At 47.1% G+C, this 23,249-nt stretch overlaps 1 protein-coding gene across 1 annotated transcript in view; it reads right to left on the bottom strand.

Moving 5' to 3' along the window:
* Nucleotides 1–3,912: 3,912 nt before the first annotated feature.
* Nucleotides 3,913–23,249, bottom strand: part of ABCF1 (ATP binding cassette subfamily F member 1) — a 37,556-nt gene continuing 18,219 nt past the window's right edge. Inside the window, exons 14-28 of the mRNA XM_035107242.2 lie at nucleotides 22,514–22,614; nucleotides 21,238–21,323; nucleotides 20,070–20,209; nucleotides 18,527–18,675; nucleotides 17,542–17,625; nucleotides 15,282–15,406; nucleotides 12,701–12,813; nucleotides 11,627–11,798; nucleotides 10,650–10,724; nucleotides 10,192–10,262; nucleotides 8,321–8,353; nucleotides 7,288–7,456; nucleotides 6,217–6,281; nucleotides 5,406–5,478; nucleotides 3,913–4,445 (exon numbers count right to left, since the gene is read on the bottom strand). Of these exons, the coding sequence (XP_034963133.2) occupies nucleotides 4,279–4,445; nucleotides 5,406–5,478; nucleotides 6,217–6,281; nucleotides 7,288–7,456; nucleotides 8,321–8,353; nucleotides 10,192–10,262; nucleotides 10,650–10,724; nucleotides 11,627–11,798; nucleotides 12,701–12,813; nucleotides 15,282–15,406; nucleotides 17,542–17,625; nucleotides 18,527–18,675; nucleotides 20,070–20,209; nucleotides 21,238–21,323; nucleotides 22,514–22,614 (1,623 nt within the window). The 3' untranslated portion in view covers nucleotides 3,913–4,278. The remainder of the gene's footprint in view (nucleotides 4,446–5,405; nucleotides 5,479–6,216; nucleotides 6,282–7,287; nucleotides 7,457–8,320; nucleotides 8,354–10,191; nucleotides 10,263–10,649; nucleotides 10,725–11,626; nucleotides 11,799–12,700; nucleotides 12,814–15,281; nucleotides 15,407–17,541; nucleotides 17,626–18,526; nucleotides 18,676–20,069; nucleotides 20,210–21,237; nucleotides 21,324–22,513; nucleotides 22,615–23,249) is intronic.

The raw sequence follows: 23,249 nt of genomic DNA, 5'->3' as shown, positions 1-23,249 counted from the left end.
CATCTTCGCTAAACATGTTTCTCTGAAGCCTTTCTAATCTGATAATTTCCACATTCATTTCTTAATGTGCTGGCATTATCTTCCATAATACCAATGTCAAGGATGTGATTTGGGCATCGTTAGCTTGATTTCTGAAAGGGGTTTTCCCATTTCGCACTGTACATGAAATTGCAGAGCTACAAGAGCAATACCTATGGAGGGCAACCATGACATGATAAAGCCAGTGACATTAACATCACCCTTGATGGAAGCAATTTAACTCTGGTATCTGTACAGAGGTGGTGGCTTTTCGTCCTCCAAAGTTCTGCAGGATAGGTTGAATGCAACAAATAATGTGTAGTTTAAACAGTGATGGGTATGTGGCAGTCGGTCCTTTGGCTCCTAAGCTACTTACAGCAGACTTTCAGAATATACAGTATATGTGAACTTAAGGTGGCAATACTTCTCTACCACTGGCAAAAAGCATGGCTGGCTCTACCCTTAAGCAGAGTGTAGAGTATGAGTACCTGGCTCAGGTATGAGTTTTGACAGCTGATCATCCCGGAAGCTAGCCTACTGCCCACCACTGCGGTGGTGATGCTGTTCCATTGCCAGTGCTGAAATAGGATTCAGGTGCTAGCCTTAGTTGGCTTCGGTACTTAAAATAGGGAGGGAATTGTCCACTGCCTCAGGCAGCAAAATGTCTTAACCTGGGCAAAATGGGTGAGCTGTTCTCAACAGGCAGGTAGCACCATGATGGCTCAGAAGAAGTAAACCTAGGCCTGGTACAACTGGAAGGCCTACAGTGCTGCTCTACTAAAGCAGAGCCAGTCTGGCCCTGTAAATTTACCAGTCCGAGACCCTGTACGAGTTCTGGAGAAAGATGTTAATGACAAAGGAGTAATTTGTTTTAGGACCATGAATGGTTCATAGCGCCTTCCCTACATGTTACAGTTGCCAGCTGGAGGCTGCTAGGAATAGTTTTAGTGAGGCAGCTGCAATTGGCATGGATGGGGAAATTTGGGGCTTTAGAGGTATTGAGACTCCCATCAGCTGGGGCAACAAGGTCCATGTTCAGGGGTGGTGAGATGTAGTCCAACAACATCTGAAGGGCTTCAGGTTGCTCTTGGCTCATCATGGATGGAGCAATCTTTTTTTAAAAAAAACAAAAAAACCACCACTTGTATTGCTTATCATCTATGGTAGAACCTACAGGAAAATCCTACATGATGCCCTCCTTATATTAGGTAAAGGTAAAGGGACCCCTGACCATTAGGTCCAGTCGTGACCGACTCTGGGGTTGCGGCGCTCAGCTTGCATTATTGGCTGAGGGAGCCAGCGTACAGCTTCCTGGTCATGTGGCCAGCATGCAAGGGCGTACCCACCATGGGGCAAGTTAGGGCAGCTGCCCTACTCTAGAAGCAGGGCTGGTGGGCAGAGGCGGAGCACAGCCTGGCGGAGCGCGAGTTCGCCATTCCCGCCGCGCCGCACCCTCCCTCCAGCTCCCCGGCGCGCCCTCAGGCAAGGCCAAGCACGGCGGGGAACCAGAGAGCGCGGCGCGGCGGGCGGGAACACTGAACTCGCGCTCCGCTGGGCTGGGCTCCGCCTCCGCCCACCAGCCCTGCTTCTAGGGAGGGGCACAACCCGGCGGAGCGCGAGTTCGCCGTTCCCGCCCACTTTGTGGCCCCTCCCCTTCCGTGCCTTGGCCCCTCCCCTTGCCCCCCCTAGTTTTGATCCTGGGTACGCCCATGCCAGCATGACAGCCGCTTCTGGCGAACCAGAGCAGCGCACGGAAACGCCGTTTACCTTCCCCCTGTATCTACTTGCACTTTGACATGCTTTCGAACTGCTATGTTGGCAGGAGCTGGGACCGAGCAATGGGAGCTCACCCCGTCGTGGGGAAACGAACTGCCGACCTTCGTATCAGCAAGCCCTAGGCTCTGTGGATTAACCTTACATTGTTGGAACCCAATTTCTGTTTTCCTTTTCCAGGCTCACTTTCCATAAGCAGGAGAAGACACCCAAGTTGTGTAAAAGTTCGGTTAGAAATAAAGCTTTTGAATTTTTATTTTTGGCCTGGTTATTTCTCCCTTTGCAAGGAAAGGACCCCCCAGATCGTGTGTCTCAGGCTTGATCACCTTGGCACACACAGCAAGGCTGTTGTTTTAAAGTTCACAGTCCGAGTTCCAATCCCCAGAACTGGCTTGTAAAGAATGCAGCTTTCATTTCTGGCAAAGGCAGCACTTCCAGTCCATGTTGTGGGCAGAAATATCAGAGCAGCCCTCATTCCCCCTGGCACTGCAGACCAAGTCCTACAAATACTAGGGCGGCCAGAATAACACTTGGAACTTCCAGCAAATTTAGATAAAATATCCCAATGCCACTGAAGAAAAATGAACACTTAATATGGCAAGACTAGATTTCAGCAGTAGAGCTAACAAATATAAGGACTTGTCCTCAATGATCCACTTCACTACAGCCATAGTATTTTGAAGAATCCTGAGATCCAATTAAACAAGTTTCTAGATCTCATGGATCTGGAGACAAGCTAAACAAGGAAAAGGCTCCACACGTACCTAATTCCTTGCTCATTCTTAATTCTCTTCTGCATTACTGTTCCACACTTTACCCTACTTTGTCCCAGGTGAGCTGTTACTGCCTATCATGGGATCTGAGACTGAATGAGCCTATTTGCCTTAATTTGAATTTAGAACTATTTACTGCACCCCACTGTCTTCACTTACTACCCACTTAGAACACTCTTTAGCTCAGCTCAGCTACATGTTGTCTAGGCGAGTGGACGGTAGATCGGGATCTGCTGGTAGATCTAGGGGTGTGTTGCAATAGATTCGTAAGTGTATGACTCCCCAAAGATTTAACAATAGCAGCCAATGAGAGTCCCTTCCCCCACGCTGCTAAATTAGGCTGCTGAAGCAAAGGCGGGGTAGGATCAGAAGTGGATTTGTGTGTGGAAGGGCGGAAGATTCTGTTCTGGAAACAAAACTGACTGGCTCAGCATGTCCTCAGCAGCACCCTAGTTTTCAGTTCAACATGCTGAGATGCCCATTTTGTGCAATCATAGATGCATGAAGACGATTTGCAAACTGGGCTAGGGGTCGCCATCTGGCAGATATCATGGCATGCACTAATGTCACCAAGATTTTTTTTTTGGGGGGGGGGGGAGAGACACATTGCAGAGGAACGAGAGGAAGCTGTCATGGGTACCCCACACATTGCAACCAGTTAGCTACTGGCTACAATAGAACGCTTGCTTCAAGCCAAAAAAAATTAGGGGGGGGGGCGCCCTGTGGGCATATCGGCACCACATTGGCAACTCTGGTGCTAGGAAGCAGAACTTTAAAACTGCTTAGAGGCCATCCCCTCAAAGGAGGGAGTGATGGTGGGGAAACAATTTCCCCACTGGCCTGCATCCTTCCCCTTGCTCAACCAACTTGTTCCCACCTTCTCGCTCCTTATTCTCCAGAATTAAAAAAAACTAAACTTGTTTGCAATCGCATAGATAACTCAGTTGACTACTGCATGGTGCTGATAACACCAAGATTTCAGGTTTGATTCCCATACGGGACAGCTGCATATTCTCGCACTACAGGGGGTTGGACTAGATGACCTCTAGGGTCCCTTCCAACTCTATGAATCTAAGATGAATATGATTCTCCTTAAACAAAAGATTTTAAGTATATAAACAGGGGAATGATACTGAGTAGGCTCTTCTATTAACTGTATTAAATGTATGAAGTATGTTGCTTTTCTTCCTTGTTTATTCAGAGATATTGATAATCTGGATTATAATCTTAGCAACTCATTATCTGACGCATTGTTGTAAACTGTGCAATTATGTTTCCACCTCAGCACTTGTTTTTCGATGTGCTGACATATATACACATCTATATAAATAAATACAAAGGCAGCCCATCAAGCAAAAGCATCCTTCACATTTTAATTTATTAAGTGTACGGTGGGAGGAAAAAGAGAGAGGGGAGATCTGTAAAAATGACACCAAAATGCCAGCCGGGGGGGGGGGGGGGGGGACAACAAGCCACTGGGAGGCACACCCACACTTTTCCAACCCCCCGCCCAAACACTTTTAACTTTCCTGCTGGTGGTGGAGGAGGGGAGAGGAAGAGGAAAATGAAGCTGTTAGCTCCTCCCCAATGCTCACTCTTTCCTCCCTCAGCTGTCAGATAAATAGAGTCCTGCTTCTTGAGGAAAGGGCGGAGCTTATGCTAGAAAACTCAGAGAGGCGGGGCCTATACCGAAAAGGCCCTGCCTCTGTCATCCTCACTCCCGGGGCCGATTGACCAGGACTTCACCCAAGGCCTCCAGCACTTCACGCTTGTAGTCTTCGAAGTCGCCGTCTATCTGGTTGACAGAGCGGTCTTCCACCACCCAAAGGTGGCAGTTGGTCTCTGTGATAAGACGGGCATCGTGGCTCACAACGATCACGGCTGGAAGGGGGAAAGAGGCGGGACAGTTAGCACATCTTGCTCTGAGAAAATCCCACTTGCTGCAACCCCCCCCCAAAAAAAACCACACACACTTCCACAGGACAATATACCACACTTTTCCACGTATAAGACAAAGGTTTTTTCCCTCTATAACAGGCATAGGCAACCTCGGCCCTCCAGCTGTTTTGGGACTACAACTCCCATGATCCCTAGCTAGCAGAACCAGTGGCCAGGGATGATGGGAATTGTAGTCCCAAAACATCTGGAGGGCCGAGGTTGCCTATGCCTGCTCTAAAATAATGCTAAAAAACAGGGGCCGTCTTATACACGGATAGTGCACAGGGGGGACTGGTGATCGGTTGCAGCCGCAAGCAGGAGCTTGTCAGCGGCGATTTGGTGGGTGACTGGGGGCTGTGGCAAGGGCTGCTGCAGTAATTGGGCGGGTGTTTGGCTGCCCCTGTGTCAATTGGGCATGCAATTGCCGGCTGCTGTTGGCTTCTGCGATGCGAGGGATTGTCAGCGTTTGTCAGTTAGTGATTTTCGGGATTCCCCCCAAAACAGTTTAATTTTGAGTCCCCAAGAATTTATACACGGGGGCGCCTTATACACGGGAAAATCGGCAGTCCGGTTCTGCTGCATGTATGGTGTCTTCAGTCACATCCACACCATGCATTCAAAGCACACATCTACCATTTTAGCAGTCACGGCTTCCCCCAAAGAATCCTGGGAACTGTAGTCCACCCCTCACAGAACTACGATTCCCATCACCCTCCACAAACGACAGCTCCCAGGATTCACGGGAGGAAGCTGTGTGTGTAAATATGCTTGAAATGGGCTTCAAATGAAGGGTCTGGAAGTGACCCCAGCTGCAAACTGATCATTCCGAATGTAGGAAACATAATCCACATGCTCTTTAGAACGGCCTTCCCCAACCCAGTGCTCTCCAGATATTTCACTCACCTCCTTTATACTCGTTGATGGCATCGCCCAAGGCATCGATTGACTCAATATCCAGGTTATTCGTCGGTTCATCCTGGGGGGGTCAAGAAAAGTCACAAATAGAGGATGAAGTGCATGGGGGTGGGGGTGGGAACAGTCTCTTGGCTTCTCATTGCTCTACAGTGGTGGGTAGTGGGGGGGGGGTGAGGGTGGAGAAGGATGCTTTCAGCTCCCAGGATCTCTGTAGTACTGGGCAGAATTCAGAAAGCAGTCTTGCTGGGTTTCCAAGCATTAGCAACCGGAAGCCAGTGCAGACTCAGGAAAGTGCTTTTAAGGACCTTAAAGATTAACTCAGGATCTGAATCAGAGGGTAGCTGAATGGGGTTGTGAAGAAAAGAGCAACAGAATTGGAGGAAGGTGCACCAAGGATTACCATCCTTTCATTAAGAGACAGGGAAGGAAGGAAGGAAGGAAGGAAGGAAGGAAGGAAGGAGAGGGAGGGAGGGAGGGAGGGAGGGAGGGAGGGAGGGAGGAAAGAGAGAAAGAAAGAAAGAAAGAAAGAAAGAAAGAAAGAAAGAAAGAAAGAAAGAAAGAAAGAAGGTAGGTCTTATTGTGGCCTCTCTGTTTAACAGATCCAACAGTCTGGGACTGCTCCAATATACTCTGCTGGCGGTAAGGTAAAGGCAATTCCTTGGGGAACAATCCCAGTGCGCCAAGATTGATTAGTTTCAAATTTATTGTTATTTGGTAGTAATGAGATAACTAGTACAATCTTACAAGATATATCCCATACGCCGCCCCTCCTCTTCAAGGAGTTGTGCGTGCGACTCACCAAAATGAGGACATCTGGTTCCCTACAAGCCAACTCGGCAAAGACCACACGGGCTTTCTGTCCCCCTAGAAGGAAGTACAAAACAGAAGAGAGACAACGAGGTGAGATGCCCCCTCTATGCAAAGGAACCTAAGAGCCCATCTAGTCCAGTACCCTGTTCTCACAGGAGCCAGGGAAGCGAGCAAGCAGGACCCGAGCACAGGAGCAATCTCCCCACTTGCGGCTGGTTTTCAGAGGCATGCCACCTTTGACGGTGGAGGTAGGGAAACAGCTTTGCCAAAGCTGGGGCAGGTAAGCTCTTTCATCCAGCTAAATAAGGACAAGGGGTGGGTTCACAGCTGTTTAGCTCTGTAAGGATGACCATTGGTTATATGCATGGTTTACCTGAGATTCCTGCATTGCAGGGGGTTGGACTAGATGACCCTCAGGGTCCCTATGATTCCACGAGCCCCAGTCTTTTTCTAAAAGCTGTTAAATATCAGCCCCTGAAAGCCGCCCGCTTCCCATTTCTCCAGCCCAAGGTGGAGCACAATCATCAATGGCCAAGCAGGGACACTCTTCTTGGCAACCAACCCTTCGTTCTCCAGCCCACCCTGCCCTAAGGCTCCTCCTTTTCTTCCTCCTACTCCCCACTTCCAAGAGAGTACGTTTCCGAGCACGATTCAAAGTGTTGGTGCTGATCTTTAAAGCCCTAAATGGCCTCGGCCCAGTATACCTGAATAAGCGTCTCCACCCCCATCATTCAGCCCGGACACTGAGGTCCAGCTCCGAGGGCCTTCTGGCGGTTCCCTCCCTGCAAGAAGTGAAGTTACAGGGAACCAGGCAGAGGGCCTCCCCGGTAGTGGCACCCGCCCTGTGGAACGCCCTCCCATCAGATGTCAAGGAAATAAACAACTATCTGACTTTTAGAAGACATCTGAAGACATCCCTATTTAGGGAAGCTTTTAATGTTTGATGTTTTATTGTGTTTTTGATATTCTGTTGGGAGCTGCCCAGAGTGGCTGGGGAAACCCAGTCAGATGGGCGGGGTATAAATAATAAATTTATGATCATGATGATTATTTTATATACCAGAGAGCTTGCAGATCTGGATGGTATGGGCGTGGCTCTCCAGGCCAAACCGCCCCAGGCATTTGCGGGCATCCTGGTAGGGCAGGTTGAAGTTGCGCTGCAGGTACTCTGTCGCCGTTTCCTGCATATTCAGCTGGTCGGCATACTGCTGGTTGAAGAACCCGATTTTCTGCCAGGAGAGAAAAGGACAGGTCTTTCATCCTGCAAAGGGAAATGTCACCCTGCCCAACTATGGCGCCTGCCCTGTGGAACGCCCTCCCATCAGATGTCAAGGAAATAAACAACTATCTGATCTTTTGAAGACACCTGAAGACAGCCCTGTTTAGGGAAGTGTTTTTTTTAAAAAAAAAACATACATTTTTACGTGTTTTTGATATTCTGTTGGGAGCCACCCAGATGGGTGGGGTATAAATAAGATCTGGCAAATCTGGACAGGGAAGAGGAACTTGACATCTTTCCGCAGGGCCTGCAAGACGGAGCTGTTTCACCAGGCTTTTGGCCAAGGCACAGTCTGACCCCCCCTCTCTCCTTCTGTAATCCTTATACAATTCTAGCCCAATGGTTGCCATTAATTTGATTCTGAATGTATTTCAATTAATTGACTTTGTGATTTTATGTACCGGTACACTGTGCTATTTTTACTTGTTGTTAGCCGTTCTGAGCCCAGCTTTGGCCGGGATATATATATATATATATATATATATATATATATATATATATATATATTAGAGATCCCATTGCTCTGCACTGATTTTTCAGCAGACCATACTTAGAGACATGCATCCATTATGCGTACATCCCCTGTACGGAGGAGAACTGCAACCCACATCCAGTGGACCTGTGGGCACGCTACAGCAGCGTTTCAGCAAGAAGTGAGGCTGCGTAGGGTATGCGGCATCACGAAAGTTTCTTTATTTACAGGAAATCAAAACAACAAAGATGGCTAGTGTGAGCAGCTCCAGATGTGAATCCCTCCCTCCCCCCGCTCAAAATGTCATTCCACATTCCTTGCTGTATTGTCACGGGTACTTACCAGCCTGTGGTTTTTTCTCATTTCCCCTCTTGTCTGGAAGGATGAAAACAGAAACAAAAACAAGTTAAGAGTGTAGTCCAATGGTCTAATGACCTTCCTTGATTAAAGAAGAAGTGCTCGAAAAGATCAGATTCAGCAGGGCCAAAATGCCAGCTTCAAAGATGTTGCTTGCCCAGAGCTGGAAAGATGATACCTATGAGGGCGGACTGGCAGATTAAACTATTGGACTATGCAGAGATGGCAAGATTAACTGGGAAAATCAGAAATCGGGAGGATCAAAACTTCAACAGAGAATGGGACAAATACAGATTGTACTTGAAAGACCACTGTAAATGTTCAGTTTCTGTTAATTGGTTAATTGGTTCTCATGGGAAACTTACAGATTCTGGCTTCACACAATTAACTCAAGGCAGTGTCAATTTACTCTTGGCAGAAAGCCAAGGTCTGCCTGACCTAGAAACTACTCTCTTCTGATTGGTTAACGACCAGCACTGAACTCTGTTATCAAGGAATGCTAGCACAGTTGGTTTTTGTTAGGTGTTAGGAGTAGAAGTGCTGTGTATATGGTTGGAGAGAGAGAGAGAGAAAGGATTTATTTTGCTTTGCTTTGTATGCAGAAACTCTGCTGCTTTTATTTTCTTTTAATAAATCCTGTAAATAGTTATTCTGCGTCTAGCCGACTAGTCATTTCCACCTCAACTAGCTTCTGCGCTGTGCAGGAAAACTCTGCTACGTTTGGGCTAAAGCCACTAGAGCTATGCCTGACACTTCAAAATTCTAAGAGTAAACACTTGAACTCTTTGGCAGGCTTTAAATAACTCTTGCAATGATACACAGACTTTGGATATAATTGTGGGCTGTAAACTGGATGGATTTACAGTATAATCTGCAGTTGGAAAAGTTTTTTAATGAACCCACAGAGGGGAGGAGGGAAGTCCTAGGATTCGAAAGAATACTGTGTTAAATTTTAATATTTGCAAGAATATTTTTCTGTGAATTAACTTGTAAAAACAAAACAAAAAACCAACACACAAAAACAAAATGCAGCCTATTTTGGGATCGTGCAAAATGAAAAGGAATGATTTTGTGCCTGGTTAAGGTGCAAGAGGGACATTTGAGCAGCAGTGATAAGAGTTTGCCTGGATTTCACCAACACCTACTGTTCTTTTGGTCCCCGTATGGCCTCCCCCCCCAAAAAAAACCACCCTTCTTTTTTTAGATAAAATTTTGGGTTGGACAGCTCTTGGGGTAGGTGTTTGCTCAGCAGTTAAACCCCTCAGGTCCAGGCTTACAAACCTGGGTAGGAGAATACGTGTTGGCTGCAAAGCAGAGCCTAAGGTTAAATGCTCTTGCAGAAGGCCCCAGATTCACAGGAGGTGGGCAGGCATAGACAACAGCTGGGCCTGCTCCAGCCCTGTTCCCACCACAGGGCCAAGAAACACCACTTGCCCTGCAGGAAGGAACCCCTGATGCCAGCTCCCGTTTCAGCAGGGACGGTTGTTTTGTGAGCACGTGGCCGCTGGTGTACCTGTAGCGCTTTCATAAATGTCGCTTAAAGGACTCTATAGTCAAAAAGTGGTACATGAATATACTAAATGAACACATGTGGCCATCCACAGGTGGGTTCTGCAGCTCACCCCCTTGCCCCCCAGCAATGGCGTGGCCCAATTCATGCACCAAGGGGGCTTAATTTGAGGACACACCTAGAGCAGCTCTTCTCGCTGCCTCAGCAGAAATGGGGCACACATTCCTGGCGGGATCAGAAGAGGCATGTGGTGGAGGGAAGACAAGCAGAAAAGAGGAACAAAGAGGGATGAGAAAAAACAAACGAGGAAGACAAAAACGGGGAAAGTGGGGCAGGGCTCACTTACCGGCGTCAATTTGCCCGTTAACAGCAACAGCAGCGTACTTTTCCCGACGCCATTGGGACCCACGATACAGACTGAGAGGAGAGAGAACAGCAGAGTCAACTTTGAGATCCCTGCGTGGCAGGCGATGCTATCAGGAGATCCTCCCCGTGGCCTGCTCTCAAGAGGTGAGGCAGACAGACTTGAGAAGGGAACTCTCAGGCAAAAATAAAACACTGCAAGAGGTTGAAATGGGGATAAGCCAGTGTGGCTCCAGATGTTGCTAGACTCCCAACCTTTAGCTGTGACGGCCTGGGCTGATGGGAGATGGAGTCCAACAACATCTGGAAGGAACTAGGATGGTTTCAAAGGACACGCTGAGGTGGATTTCTCGTTCAGTAAACAAGAGGCAAACATGAAGTGCTGGCAGACAAGTTTCTTAGAAGGATTTATTCACCACGCCTGACCCCAAAACCACTTACTTCGAGATTCCATGTCAATCCCAAAGTCCAAATTTTTGAAAAGAGGCTTCTGCCCCTCATAACAGAAGTCCACACCTACAGGAGGGAAAAAGGAGGAGAGAGATTGGGCAACAGGGAAGGAAATATCTCCAATTGTAGCCACTGTGTTGTAGGAAACGGTGGAAATAAATGTTGTGTGTGTGCTATTCTCAAGAAATATATTAATCTATTATTATTTCTAAGTTAGTTTTGAAGAAGCAATGGAACAAAATAGAATCTGGAGATCTCAACAACAGTGCTTCTTTTTAGACCCAGCTTCACAATTAAATGTATGTTTTTGGTCTTAGTGGCTCATTCTAGCTACACAAGCCTGTTTTGCTTCCATTATAGTACAAGTCCATTTAATGTATGTTCTTATATGCTATTGCTGTAATATATTGTTGCAGCTATCAGTTACAATGAGTGCCTCTTAAAACTACAGTGGTACCTTGGTTCTCAAATGGCTTAGTTGTCGAACAAATCGGCTCCCAAACGCCACAAACCCAGAAGTGTTCCGGTTTGTGAACGGTTTTTGGAAGCTGAACGTCGGACGCAGCTTCCGATTGAGTGCAGGAAGCTCCTGCAGCCAAGCAGAAGCCGCACCTTGGTTTTTGAATGGTTTCGGGAGTCAAACGTACGCCAGGAACCGATTAAGTTCAAGAACCGAGGTACCACTGTATCTGGAAGCAAAACAGTCTTGTTATGAGAAATTAGCTGTTTTCATAGTATGTTGAGACACATGTAAAAAGTAATTCATAAATGTTGTAGTAATAATCATATATTAATATCTATCTATCTATCTATCTATCTATCTATCTATCTATCTATCTATCTATCTATCTATCTATCTATCTAATAGATGCCATTGATTTCTTTTATTTGTGATTTTCTGAAGTCGCCCAGACAACTGCCTGCCCCTGCTTCCCAATGGACTCTCCCTTGCTAAGGCAGACTCGTACCATGCAAGCCCAGAATGGGTGGGCTGAGGGGCGGTGGGTTTGGAAAGGTGAATTTAACAGTGTACTCCTTTGGCCGCTTCAGCAGCTCGGGCACCTCGCTCGCCTCTTCATCCGGGTTCTTCTTACGGCACTTCTGCTGCTTTCGGGTCAGGGCCTCCTTGGTCTGCTTTTCCTGGGGACGGCCAGAGGGAGACAGGTTAACAGGGACCTGTTTGCAAGCATTCTTGACAGGCCCAATCTAGGCCCCTATGTTCTTTTAATCTCACCAAACGGAAACCCTTAATTAAAAAGTGCAATACAGTCATACCTCGGTTTAAGTACGCTTTGGTTTGAGTACTTTCAGTTTAAGTACTCCGCAGACCCGTCTGGAATGCATAAATCCACTTTCCATTACTTTCAATAGGAAAGTTCGCTTCAGGTTAAGTACGCTTCAGGTAAAGTATGGACTTCCAGAACCAATTACACTCATACGTCGGCTTAAGTATGCTTCAGGTTGAGTACTCCATGGACCCGTCTGGAACGGATTAATCCACTTTCCATGACTTTCAATGGGAAAGTTCGCTTCAGGTTAAGTACGCTTCAGGTTAAGTACTCCATGGACCGTCTGGAACGCATTAATCCAGTTTCCATTACTTTCAATGGGAAAGTTCGCTTCAGGTTAAGTACGCTTCAGGTTAAGTACAGACTTCCAGAACCAATTGTGTACTTAAACCGAGGTACCACTGTACTGTGTACATTTTTTTTCAGACACAAGGGCCACTGAGAACAGAACCAACCCCCTTCCTGTCAACTTCCCCCACTGAAGCAAATGTCCTTCCCTAATATCTGAGGCCACGCAGAAGGCTAACGGTGCCAGGTGATCTTAGTCCAATAGTTGTGCTTATTTAATCGCTGTAAAGAACACTGCAGCGTGTAGTCCCACAGATTAACTCAGGGAAAAGCTCTGTCGCCTTGGACCACCCTGCTCCCAGGAAGCCCACAGAGAAGAACCTAACCGCGCAACCTTTTTTTTTGGGGGGGGGGTGTCCTCCCGAGTCTGCGGGTCCCATGACAGAATACAAACCGGAAACCTACTGCCTGCTTTGTTGACTTCCCTCCGGCCTTGAGGTCTTTCAGTTTCTTCTCTTGCTTCTCGTACTGTTTCAGAAGCTCCTTCTGTTTCTGCTGATACATCTTCTTGAAAGTCACTGGGGTGGGGGGTGGGGTGAAGAGAGATGCAGAGGGGTGAAGAGAACTCTTAAGAACTGCATTGGTTGAATCAATCAGCCTGGATCTGCCTTCTCCAATCTGGTGCATGTTGTTGGACACCAACTATCATCAAACCCGGTCAGAACCCAATAGGCAGGGATGATGGGAGTTGTAGTTCAACATCTGAACTATCTTGTCTTGAATTGGGAGTCTAGCTGTGGCCAGCAAAGACCTTGAGGCAATAGCTCTCCACCATGTTGTGAAGCACTCCTTGGAGCCCAGCCTTTTGCTATCGCAGATAGCACCTGAGCCAGGAAGTTCTATTTTGGCCCTGAAAAAGCCTCCATGGCCGGAACCCAGGCGTGCGTGTTTAAGCAGGCTTAGTTGCAACATCTCCTGGTTAAAAAAAAAGGGTGTCAGGATTGCAAGTGAGAACTTCAGGCTGGCATGCACACACTTCATAACATCCAATACTTGCAAGCACCGGTATTTGCTAATCAGAAGTATATTGCTGCCAGATGAGGAAGTTGCCCTCTTAGCTGTTATAGGCGATAAGGACGCATGGACTAAATCTTCCAAGAAGAGGTTTGTGAATGACAGGTAACTGAGATTCAAATCTCCCTGGAAATGCACCCTGGGAAAGTCAGGCATGGGGAAATCTAGTTTTGCAGATACCCCTAGACCAGGCATAGGCAACCTTGGTTCTTCGGATGTTTTGGAACTACAACTCCCATGATCCCTGACCACTGGCCCTGTTAGCTAGGGATCATGGGAGCTGTAGTTCCATAACATCTGGAGAGCCAAGGTTGCCTATGCCTGCCCTAGACTATAGGAAGTGGATTCCAATGTGATCCATTTCCACCACCCTTCTGAGTGATCCCCCCTCCCCATCCCCACCCCTTCTCTACATAAGTGCCTGGAAACTTCCATTTCACTGTATCTGAAGAAGTGTGCATGCACACGAAAGCTCATACCAAAATAAAAACTTAGTTGGTCTTTAAGGTGCTACTGAAGGAATTTTTTTTTTATTTTGCTTTAATGTGATCCAAGTCACTGCTTGCCGCTGAGCAGGGACTTGTTTTGCCCCAGGGCTCAAAAGCAGAAGCAACCTGGTTTCAGTTGCTCAATCCTAGAAAATACATTTGCACATTTGATAAAACTGTCTTGCTATCTCAGCACTTGCATATTGGCAAAAAAAAAAAGGCTGAAGACACGTTAGGCTGAAACGCCCCGGAATTTTAAGATCCCACCCAATCTACTGAATCACTAATCTTGAGACCTCATGCTTCCAGAGGGGTGCCCCCCAATTTATCCCCCCCATATTTTAAAGGGGGGGGAGAATGGAGCCACCTCTGCTTAGAGTTGGGCAGGGAGTTCAAATTCTGCCACCTCATTACTGGACAAGCATATCTGCACACATTTATTTAGTTATTCTGTTGGCAAAACGGAAGTTTTCTGTCCCGCTATTCCCCCATTCTCCCCCTTCCTTGAATTTAAATTGATTTGATCAGGAGCCGGAGCAAAGGGAGGAAGAGAAAAGGGTAGGAAATTGCCAGTGAGTCGTTTCTGAACATTGCAGCAAATGGTCGTACGTTGGCCGAGTTAAGTGGTGAGGTAAAATATATTGAACAGAGAGAGAATGAGTTTTGCCAAACATCAGCATTCCACAGTCTGGGTGAAAACGTCTATCTCCCTTGCCCTGGCAGAAGGCATGGGAATGGAAAGGCAGCCGTGAAATCTCTTGCCACAGTCATGCGACTCCACTCCAAGTCACAAAATCTGTGTCCTTGCTCCGGTTTGAACAAAGGAAGGAGCTGATGTTGTATCTGCAGCGAAAGGAGGCCTCTGGAGACGCTGCTCTGGGGCAAGGAGATTTCACAGTCTAACTACATTCCACCTAAGTTTCTGAAGTACCGCACTCTGAACTGGAAGTAGACCTCAATCCCAGAGACTCACACAGGGCTTAAATGTACAAAAGTAACAGCAGCCTGGGCACTTGGTAAAAATCCATTGAGAGCACCCCTTGAGCTCAGTTCAAATCACACGACTTCTAGATTCAACCCTCTGATTCTAACTTTACTTGAAAGCTGGCCGTTTAGTTCATTCGATACTTTACGCCCTTTAAAACAACAACAACCCACACGAAAGAAAAAAACACAGTCAAAAGATTCCCCTGACAAGTCTAAAACCCTTCAAATTCCAAGGAATTTTGAAATTGAAACGTCCGAAGTCAAAATCCAATTTCTCTAACTTGACAGATTTCTAGATTTCTTGGGGATTTTTTTAAAAAATGCTTCAGTTCTACAAAGTTACCTTATGACCGATATTGAATGAGTTTTCCTTCACGTTTCACTTCCTTAACTCCCCCCACAAAGAAACCCAACAGCACCCTAGCAACGGCATTGCCCCCCCCCTACAAAAAAACCTGCCTAGCCCTTCCAATGTGGAGGCTTCTGTGGGCTCTTACTATAGTTTCCTCGGTAGTAGAAAAGCTTCTGCATGTCCAGATGGATGATATCCGTACAGACGTCGTCCAGGAAACCCTGGTCGTGAGAGACAATGAGGAGGGTCTTCTTCCATGTTTGGAGGTAGCTGTAAGAGGGTGTTGAGCAATTGTTAGGACAATGAAGGAGAGAGGACTGGTTTTCACAATTTTAACCCATTACCAGATGCTTTTTTAAAAAGGATTATAGGAGTACATTTTCCTTGTAATGGAGCCACCCTGCTTCAGAAGCAGTGGCCCGGAGCGCCTTCCATCAGCTGGTGGCCCAGCTACGCCCCTATCTGGACAGGGATAGCCTAACTACTGTTGTCCATGCTATGCTAACCCCAAGGTTAGATTACTGCAACGCGTTATATGTAGAGCTGCCTCTGAAGACGGTTCGGAAACTTCAGCCGGTGCAGAATTCAGCAGCCAGGTTGCTCAGCGGAGCAAGACGGTAATATTACATATTGCCAATTAGTTTCCAGGCCCAATTCAAAGTGCTGGCTTTGACCTATAAAGCCTTAAGCAGTTCAGGACTGGAATACCTCAAGGACCCCCTTTTTCCATATGAACCTACCCGGACCCTGAGATCATCTTCTGGGGCCCTCCTTTGTGTGCCTCTTCCTCGAGAGGTCCAGAGGGTGGCAACTCTGGAGTGGCTCCCCATCTGTGGAATGCTCTCCCCAGGGAAGTTCACCTGGCGCCTTCATTATACACCTTTAGGCACCAGGCAAAAATATTCAAAATATTCCTTTTTAACTAGGCCTTTGGTTGATCTGATTGGCATCCTATGCACTTTTAAAATGTGGCTCTTTTTTTAGGGTGTGTGTGTTATTGGGTTGTTTTTATTTTGATTATATATATTGTGGTTTTTATGCCGATCTTTTCTGTGAACTGCCCTGAGACTTCCGGGTGTAGGGTGGTATATAAATTCAAACAACAACAACAACAGTTTCTATGTACAGATGTTCAAGGTTAGGCCTTCTTTTGAAATCAGGAACAGAGGCAAAAGGAGAAGTATGTAGGTAAGTTGGCAATTAGGAGGGGCTGAGAAATTAACAGAGAGGGAAGGATTCTGCCCCAAGGAAAGCCTGTGACCTGTGTAAAATAAAACAGGGCCCTTTCAGTGGTGGCTCCCTGGTTGTTGAATGCCCTCATAAGAACGGCCTGCTGGATCAGGCCAATGGCCCATCTAGTCCAGCATCTCCCAGTGGACACCCAGATGCCTATGGGAAACCAGCGAGCCTAAAAGGAGCATAAGGACACTCTCCCCTCCTGTTGTTTCCAGCAACTGGTATTCAGAAGCAATGATGCCTTCCCTAGTGAAGTGTGTCCATCTCCATCACTAACTTTGAGGGATTCAAAAATATTCCTGTTGGCCCAGGCATTTGGTGGTTGAAGAATACTGTTCCTGGCAGCCCCGAGATCAACACATAGACACGTGTTTTAATCGCAAGTGCTTTTAGATTTTTTTTTTCATCGCAACTGGTTTTTAGAACATTTTAATCCATTTAAAAATGTTTTTACAGAGAACAAACATGGCAAAATGTGTGTCTGTTTGCAGCCCAGGGCTCTTTGGGGAAGAAGGGTGAGATACAAGTTCAATAAATCAATAACTAAAGCTCGTGTGCATCTTATTATTTCCTGCCAGGGCCTGCATTTGCATGCCATAAACAATGCAAGGCGTGGTTGGTTTTCCTTGGTTGGTGGATTTTAAACTTTTATTGCAAATCGTCCAGAGGGTGGCATCCATCGGGCAAGTAAAGGTAAAGGGACCCCTGACCATTAGGTCCAGTTGTGACCGACTCGGGTTGCGGCGCTCATCTTGCTTTACTGGCCAAGGGAGCTGGCGTACAGCTTCCGGGTCATGTGGTCATGTGTGAACCAGAGCAGCACACGGAAACGCCGTTTACCTTCCTGCCGGAGCGGTACCTATTTATCTACTTGCACTTTGACGTGCTTTTGAACTGCTAGGTTGGCAGGAACAACAGGGACTCACCCCGTTGCAGGGATTCGAACCGCTGACCTTGCGATCGGCAAGCCCTAGGCTCTGTGGTTTAACCCACAGCGCCAGTAGGATGATGGAAATAAATGATATTAAGTAAAGAAAAAAGGCTAGCACCAAAATTGCTTCGCCCACTCTTCACTGGAAACTGGGCACGTTGACCTGCACAGGTGCCCCCCCCCAAGCTGCAGAAGCCGAGCTGTTATGCCCCCAAAATGCATGGAGTCAGCAACTTACTTGTTAAGCCAGATGACGGCGTTGAGATCCAAGTGGTTGGTGGGCTCATCGAGCATCAGCAGTGTGGGCTCCATAAACAGCGCTCTGAAAGGAAGAGAGCGGTTAGCAATAGCAAAGGGCCATTGCTCGGTGGTAGAGCATCTGCTTTGCAGGCCAAAGATCCTGGGTTCGACCCCCAGCATCTCCAAGTGGGGCAGGGAGAAAACTGTGCCTGAAACTCTGGAGAGCTGCTGCCAGTCAGAGTAGACAATACTGAACTAGATGGTTTGACTGTTCCTACACAAGCAACAGAGGCCATTTGCTCTTCATGCTCAGTTCCTGTTTGCATAAATTGGCTCGGCCTCTCCTTAAACAGGCCCACATTTCACTGGCGACTAGGAGTGGACATCGGCCGCCTGATCAGTTCTGAACAGAGGAGAGGTGCAAATAAAACATCTCTTTGTGGGTGAGAGTGGTGGGGGCTGATATAGGTGTCTATCGTCCTACTGACAGGAAGGGCAGCCATTTTGTGTTACACCACACTGCCAAGGCAGCCATCTTGTGACCACCACGGCACTTTCTCAAAATTCCAAAATGTAACCAATTGGCTGCCGAGACAATCCCTGATCTGCATTGTGCGGTGCAAGACAGTGCGTGTTTTGAGGCAGAACGTGGCAGCGGCGGACTTCCTTATCCTAAAGCAACTTGTGACAGGAGAAAATGAGTGGTATACCATCGATGACTGGGTTAGGTCCATTAACGTCTACTCTGAGGAAAACTTAGTTGACGACCACTCATCACAAGCTAGCCCCTGTGACCTTTCACCCTTTGCTTTATTGGACTCCTGTGCTGAAATCTGAACGATGCTGTATTGGATTTCTGATTAAAACTGTTACGTTATACCCAGAGAATATTGGCCACGGGGCAACAAATGAAAATTAATTAACTTCAAGGATACGTCATGCTGATGCTCCCATTTCTCCACCTCTCCCCACCTGGCAATTACCTGGCCAGGGACACCCTCATCCGCCAGCCTCCGGAGAACTTCTTGGTCTGCCGGTTCTGCATCTCAGGGTTGAAGCCCAAACCTGCCAGGATTCTCCGGGCTTTTGCCTCAGCTGCTGCGGCTCCTGTAGCTCGCAATTCCTCATAGACCTGGGGGAAGGGGAAGAAAAATATGGCGTGAGCGGAGATCAACAAAAGCCTACCGACCAGAAGTTGAGTGTGAACACGTCCCTTCTTCTTTTTTTCTCACCCCACAAGAGAAGTGTTGTCTATGCTCTGGTAACCTCAAGGTTAGATGGCTGCAACACATTGTATGTAGGGCTGCCTCTGAAGATGGTTCGGAAACTTCAGCCGGTGCAGAATTCAGTGGCCAGGTTGCTCAGCGGAGCAAGACGGTTTGAGCATATTACACCTGGTCCGACTGCACTGGCTACCAATTAGTTTCCGGGCCCAATTCAAAGTGCTGGTTTTGACCTACAAAGCCTTAAATGGCTCAGGACCGCAACACCTCAAGGACCGCCTCTTTCCATATGAACCTACCCAGACCCTGAGATCATCTTCTGAGGCCTTCCTTCGTGTGCCTCCTCTTCGAGAGGTCCGGAGGGTGGCAACACGAGAACAGGGCCTTCTCTGCAGGGGCTCCCCGTCTGTGGAATGCTCTCCCCAGGTAAGTCCGCCTGGCGCCTTCATTATACACCTTCAGGCGCCAGGCGAAAACGTTCTTCTTTAACCAGGCCTTTGGTTGATCTGATTTACGTCCTACGCACTGAAAAAAATTTTTTTGTGGGGTGAGCCCTATTGGGTGGTTGTTTTTATTTTGATTATGTATTTTGTGGTTTTATATTTTGATTTTATTCTGTGAACCCCTGGGTATAGGGCAGTACATGAATTCAATAAATAATATTAATAGTATTTGCTTTGCTTTGCTGGCCTTTGTAAGAGCAAAAGAAATGCCACTCTTCAAACGTCCAATTATTGGATCAGTGGGCTGTGACCCATTTAGTCCAGCATCCTGTTCTCACAGCGGCCAACCAGATGCCCATGGAATCCCGCAAACAGAACCTGAGCACAAGATCTTTCTATCCACCTGTGATTCGCAGCAACTGGTATAACTCAGGGGTAGGCAACCTAAGTCCCGGAGGCCGGATGTGGTCCAATCGCCTTCTCAATCCAGCCCGCGGAATGTCCGGGAATCAGCGTGATTTTACATGAGTAGAATGTGTCCTTTTATTTAAAATGCATCTCGGAGTTATTTGTGGGGCACAGGAATTTGTTCATATTTTTTTTCAAAACATAGTCCGGTCTACCACATGGCCTGAGGGACGGAGGACCGGCCCATGGCTGAAAAAGGTTGCTGACCCCTGGTATAACTAGATGTGCCTGTAGTTGCATTTTTGCAGTTCTGCGAATATGTATCTAGGGGCACATTTTGGACGATGCCAGCCGTTCCAGATCAGAGAGCTCCTTGTGCAAAATACTGCTGCCTGGGTAACCCAGTTTTGTACTGCCCCTCAGTCACAGGACACAGAACGCTCTACAAGTACCTTCTCCAGCTGCTCTGCAGCTCCATCGTCCCCTTTCTCCAGCAGCGTCTGCAGACGCTTCTCCTCCTCCAGCAACTTCAGCCGCTTGGTGTCGGCCTTTAGCACAGCCTGCACTGCGGGGGTCTCATCCGCAACCACCTCTGTGAAGATGAAGGAGGAGGACACCACCGTGAAGACTCCGCCGCTTAAGCCCAACGGCCAGGGATTGATCAAAGCCTGCGCCAAACTTTTTTTATTATTTTAAAGAAAACCTCTGCAGCCAAAACACTCATATTGTGCTACTGAATGGAGAGGGCAGGGCTCTAAGATCAGTGGCTGAGTATCTGGTTTGCATGCGGATGTTATGGACTGGGGAAAACCCCAAAGGAACGCACAGGGGAAGAAGGTTCAGAGCCCAGGGACTGGTGGTGGGACAAAGCTAAGCGATCAGAGGGAGAAGAAGGAGCAGACTGGGAGGAGGTGGTGTCGGAAGCTGGAGAGGCAACAGGGTTTAGCGAGCGGGAAGAGGCTGTGGCAGAGAGCAGTCTAGAATCAGAGGCAGAAGCAGAGCAGGGGTCAAGAGGCAGAGATTCAGCTGCTGAAGAAGCAGAGACTCTCCCCCTCCTGCTGCAACCAACTCCACTCCCCTCTGGTTTCCCAGAACATGCAGAGAAATGAAGAGGGTGCAGCAGACAGACAAACTGAAGGAGCCTTTGGCTGCTGGGGAAGGAACCAGAGGAGGACCCTTAGAGAATGGTGGGAAGGCAGGGGCCTTCAGTCTTTGCAACTGCCTCATTGGGGCAAGACCCTGCTGGGATCACTAGGGCTGAACTCTTTTGGTTTCTTCACTGACACTGGGTGTTTTATGGCTGACCTATTCCTGACTCTGGCTCCTGACAGCAGAAGGCCCCAAGAATATCTAGCTGGGGCTAAGAAAGACACTCTATTGAACCCCTGGAGAGCTTCTCCCCATCGGCGCAGGCAGTACTGAAATGAGCCAGTGGTTCCGTGAACCATCCTGAGACCTGTGGGTGAAGGGCGGTATATAAATCCAATCTATCTATCTATCAATAAAATAAAATAATAACAGACAGCAGCTTCCTCTGTTCTTAAAAAGAGGCAACACAGGGCTAGGCGGGACAATGATAGGGCTGCCTCTGCAGAGGGGAGGAAGGCTTCTCCCTTTTACCTTGTTCACAGAGCAGGACATCAATATTAGGCGGAATGCTCAAGGCCCGGTTGGCAATATGTTTCAGCAAGGTGGTTTTGCCTTTCCTGGAGAGAGAGAGAGAGAGAGAGAGAGAGAGAGAAAGAAAGAAAGAAAGAAAGAAAGAGAAGGAAGGATTGGAATATTGGTGCTCTCCTTAACCAAAAGCAACCATAGACAAAACAAGAGCTACAGATAAAGTGCTCAAAAGGAAAGTTGCAAACTAATAATAATAGTAATAATAATAATTTATTATTTATACCCCGTCCATCTGGCTGGGTTTCCCCAGCCACTCTGGGCAGCTTCCAACAGAAAAATAAAACACAATAATCTATTAAACATTAAAAGCCTCCCTGAACAGGGCTGCCTTCAGATGTCTTCTAAAAGTCTGGTAGTTGTTTTCCTCTTTGACATCTGTTGGGAGGGCGTTCCACAGGGCAGGCGCCACCACTGAGATACCAACAGATATTTAATATTCCATAAAACACTACTGTACAAGGACTCCTATACTGTACTAAAGCACTCCTATACTGTACTAAATTTATAAAGGCACATGTCGATTAAAAATGGGAGCAGCCATTTTTTAATTGGCATGTGCCCGAGGGATTGAGGACAGGTGTGCTTCCTTAATATGTTTTTGCACGTGTAAATGGGACCAAGACCATTGAAATAATTCCCCCCGTGTGGTCCGGAGAGGAGGGAAGGCCAATAAGGACGCTGCTGGACTGGGGAAGGAACTTTAGACAAAGCTTTGTTACATTCCTACCTCAGCCCCAGCCCCACACAAATAAAATCACTCCCTCCAGCGCCATGCCTTTGGTCAGTGGAGATTTATTTCAAATATTTGCAGACCACACTTCCATGTAAAATATCACACTGCGACACACAACCTAAACAAACGCATGGCAAAACAATTTTTAAACATCATTTAGGTTCAACAGGCCTGTCTAACTAATATGGTTTTTGAAAGGCCTCTAAAAACAAGCAGGGGTGACTCCTGCCAAACCTCCACTGGCAAGGAGTTCCACAGGGCAGGACCTGCCACAGTAAAGGCCTGGCGAACCTTAGGGGATACAGGGGCACTAAAGACCTCACAGCAACCGAGGTGGAGCATATGGAATCAGGCGAGCGAGCTCATAAGGTACTTTGGGGCCCAAGCTGCTTACAGCTTTGTGAATTAAAGAGACAACATGTGTTCCATCATCCACTGGGGTAAGCAAACAAAATGGTGGGGATTCACCTCACAACAGACACATACCCATTAGGCCCCACCAGGCCGTATCGGCGCCCGGCGACAATATATAGATCTGCGTTGACAAACAACTCTTTGCCGTGAGCCGAGATGCTAAATTTCTCCAGCTGAAATAGAAGGTGAAGGAGATCAGAGAGGTCCTTTTTATTACAATTCATTTAGAAGACCACTATAAGCAGATAAAAAACATTAGCAGGATTTTAATAACATTTGTAATGTAGGAAATAGCATGGATAATATGGACAGATACGAATTATGGATTAAGAGATAATATGCAGTTGAAAAGGCTAATAGTAGAACCCAGGGAGGGGGTGGTGGGAAGTCTTGAAGTTCAGAGAAATCTCTTAAATGTGGATATGCATTCTGTATTGTTATAACTTTGCACATGTAAAATTAAATAATAGTAATTTCAGGTGGGAAAGAGAAGTCCTTCTTAATGTCTTTTTCCACCTGCTGATTCTGAACGTTTAGACAACCTTACCCAGGATGCGGGTTTTAATCTACTTTTATTCTACTCTTGTTCTAACTTTTTGAAAGTCTTAAATTATTGCCATAATTTTTTATTCGTGATAATTTTGTTGCTTTAGCTTTTTTGTAAACTGCTTTGAGGCTACCTCCCTTCATTCTCCTAAAACCTCTTTCCTGGACCCTCCACCCAAGATCTTTTAACTGGAGATGCTGCAAATTTGGACCGAGGCCTTCAAGCCTTGGCCCAACCTGTTTCCCTCCATACAGATGTTTC

Source organism: Zootoca vivipara, chromosome 2, assembly GCF_963506605.1.
Source record: "Zootoca vivipara chromosome 2, rZooViv1.1, whole genome shotgun sequence".
In the NCBI taxonomy this organism is placed as follows: Eukaryota; Metazoa; Chordata; class Lepidosauria; order Squamata; family Lacertidae; genus Zootoca; species Zootoca vivipara.
The sequence above is the reverse complement of the archived record's forward strand: the minus strand, read 5'-3'. Positions and strand labels throughout refer to the sequence as shown.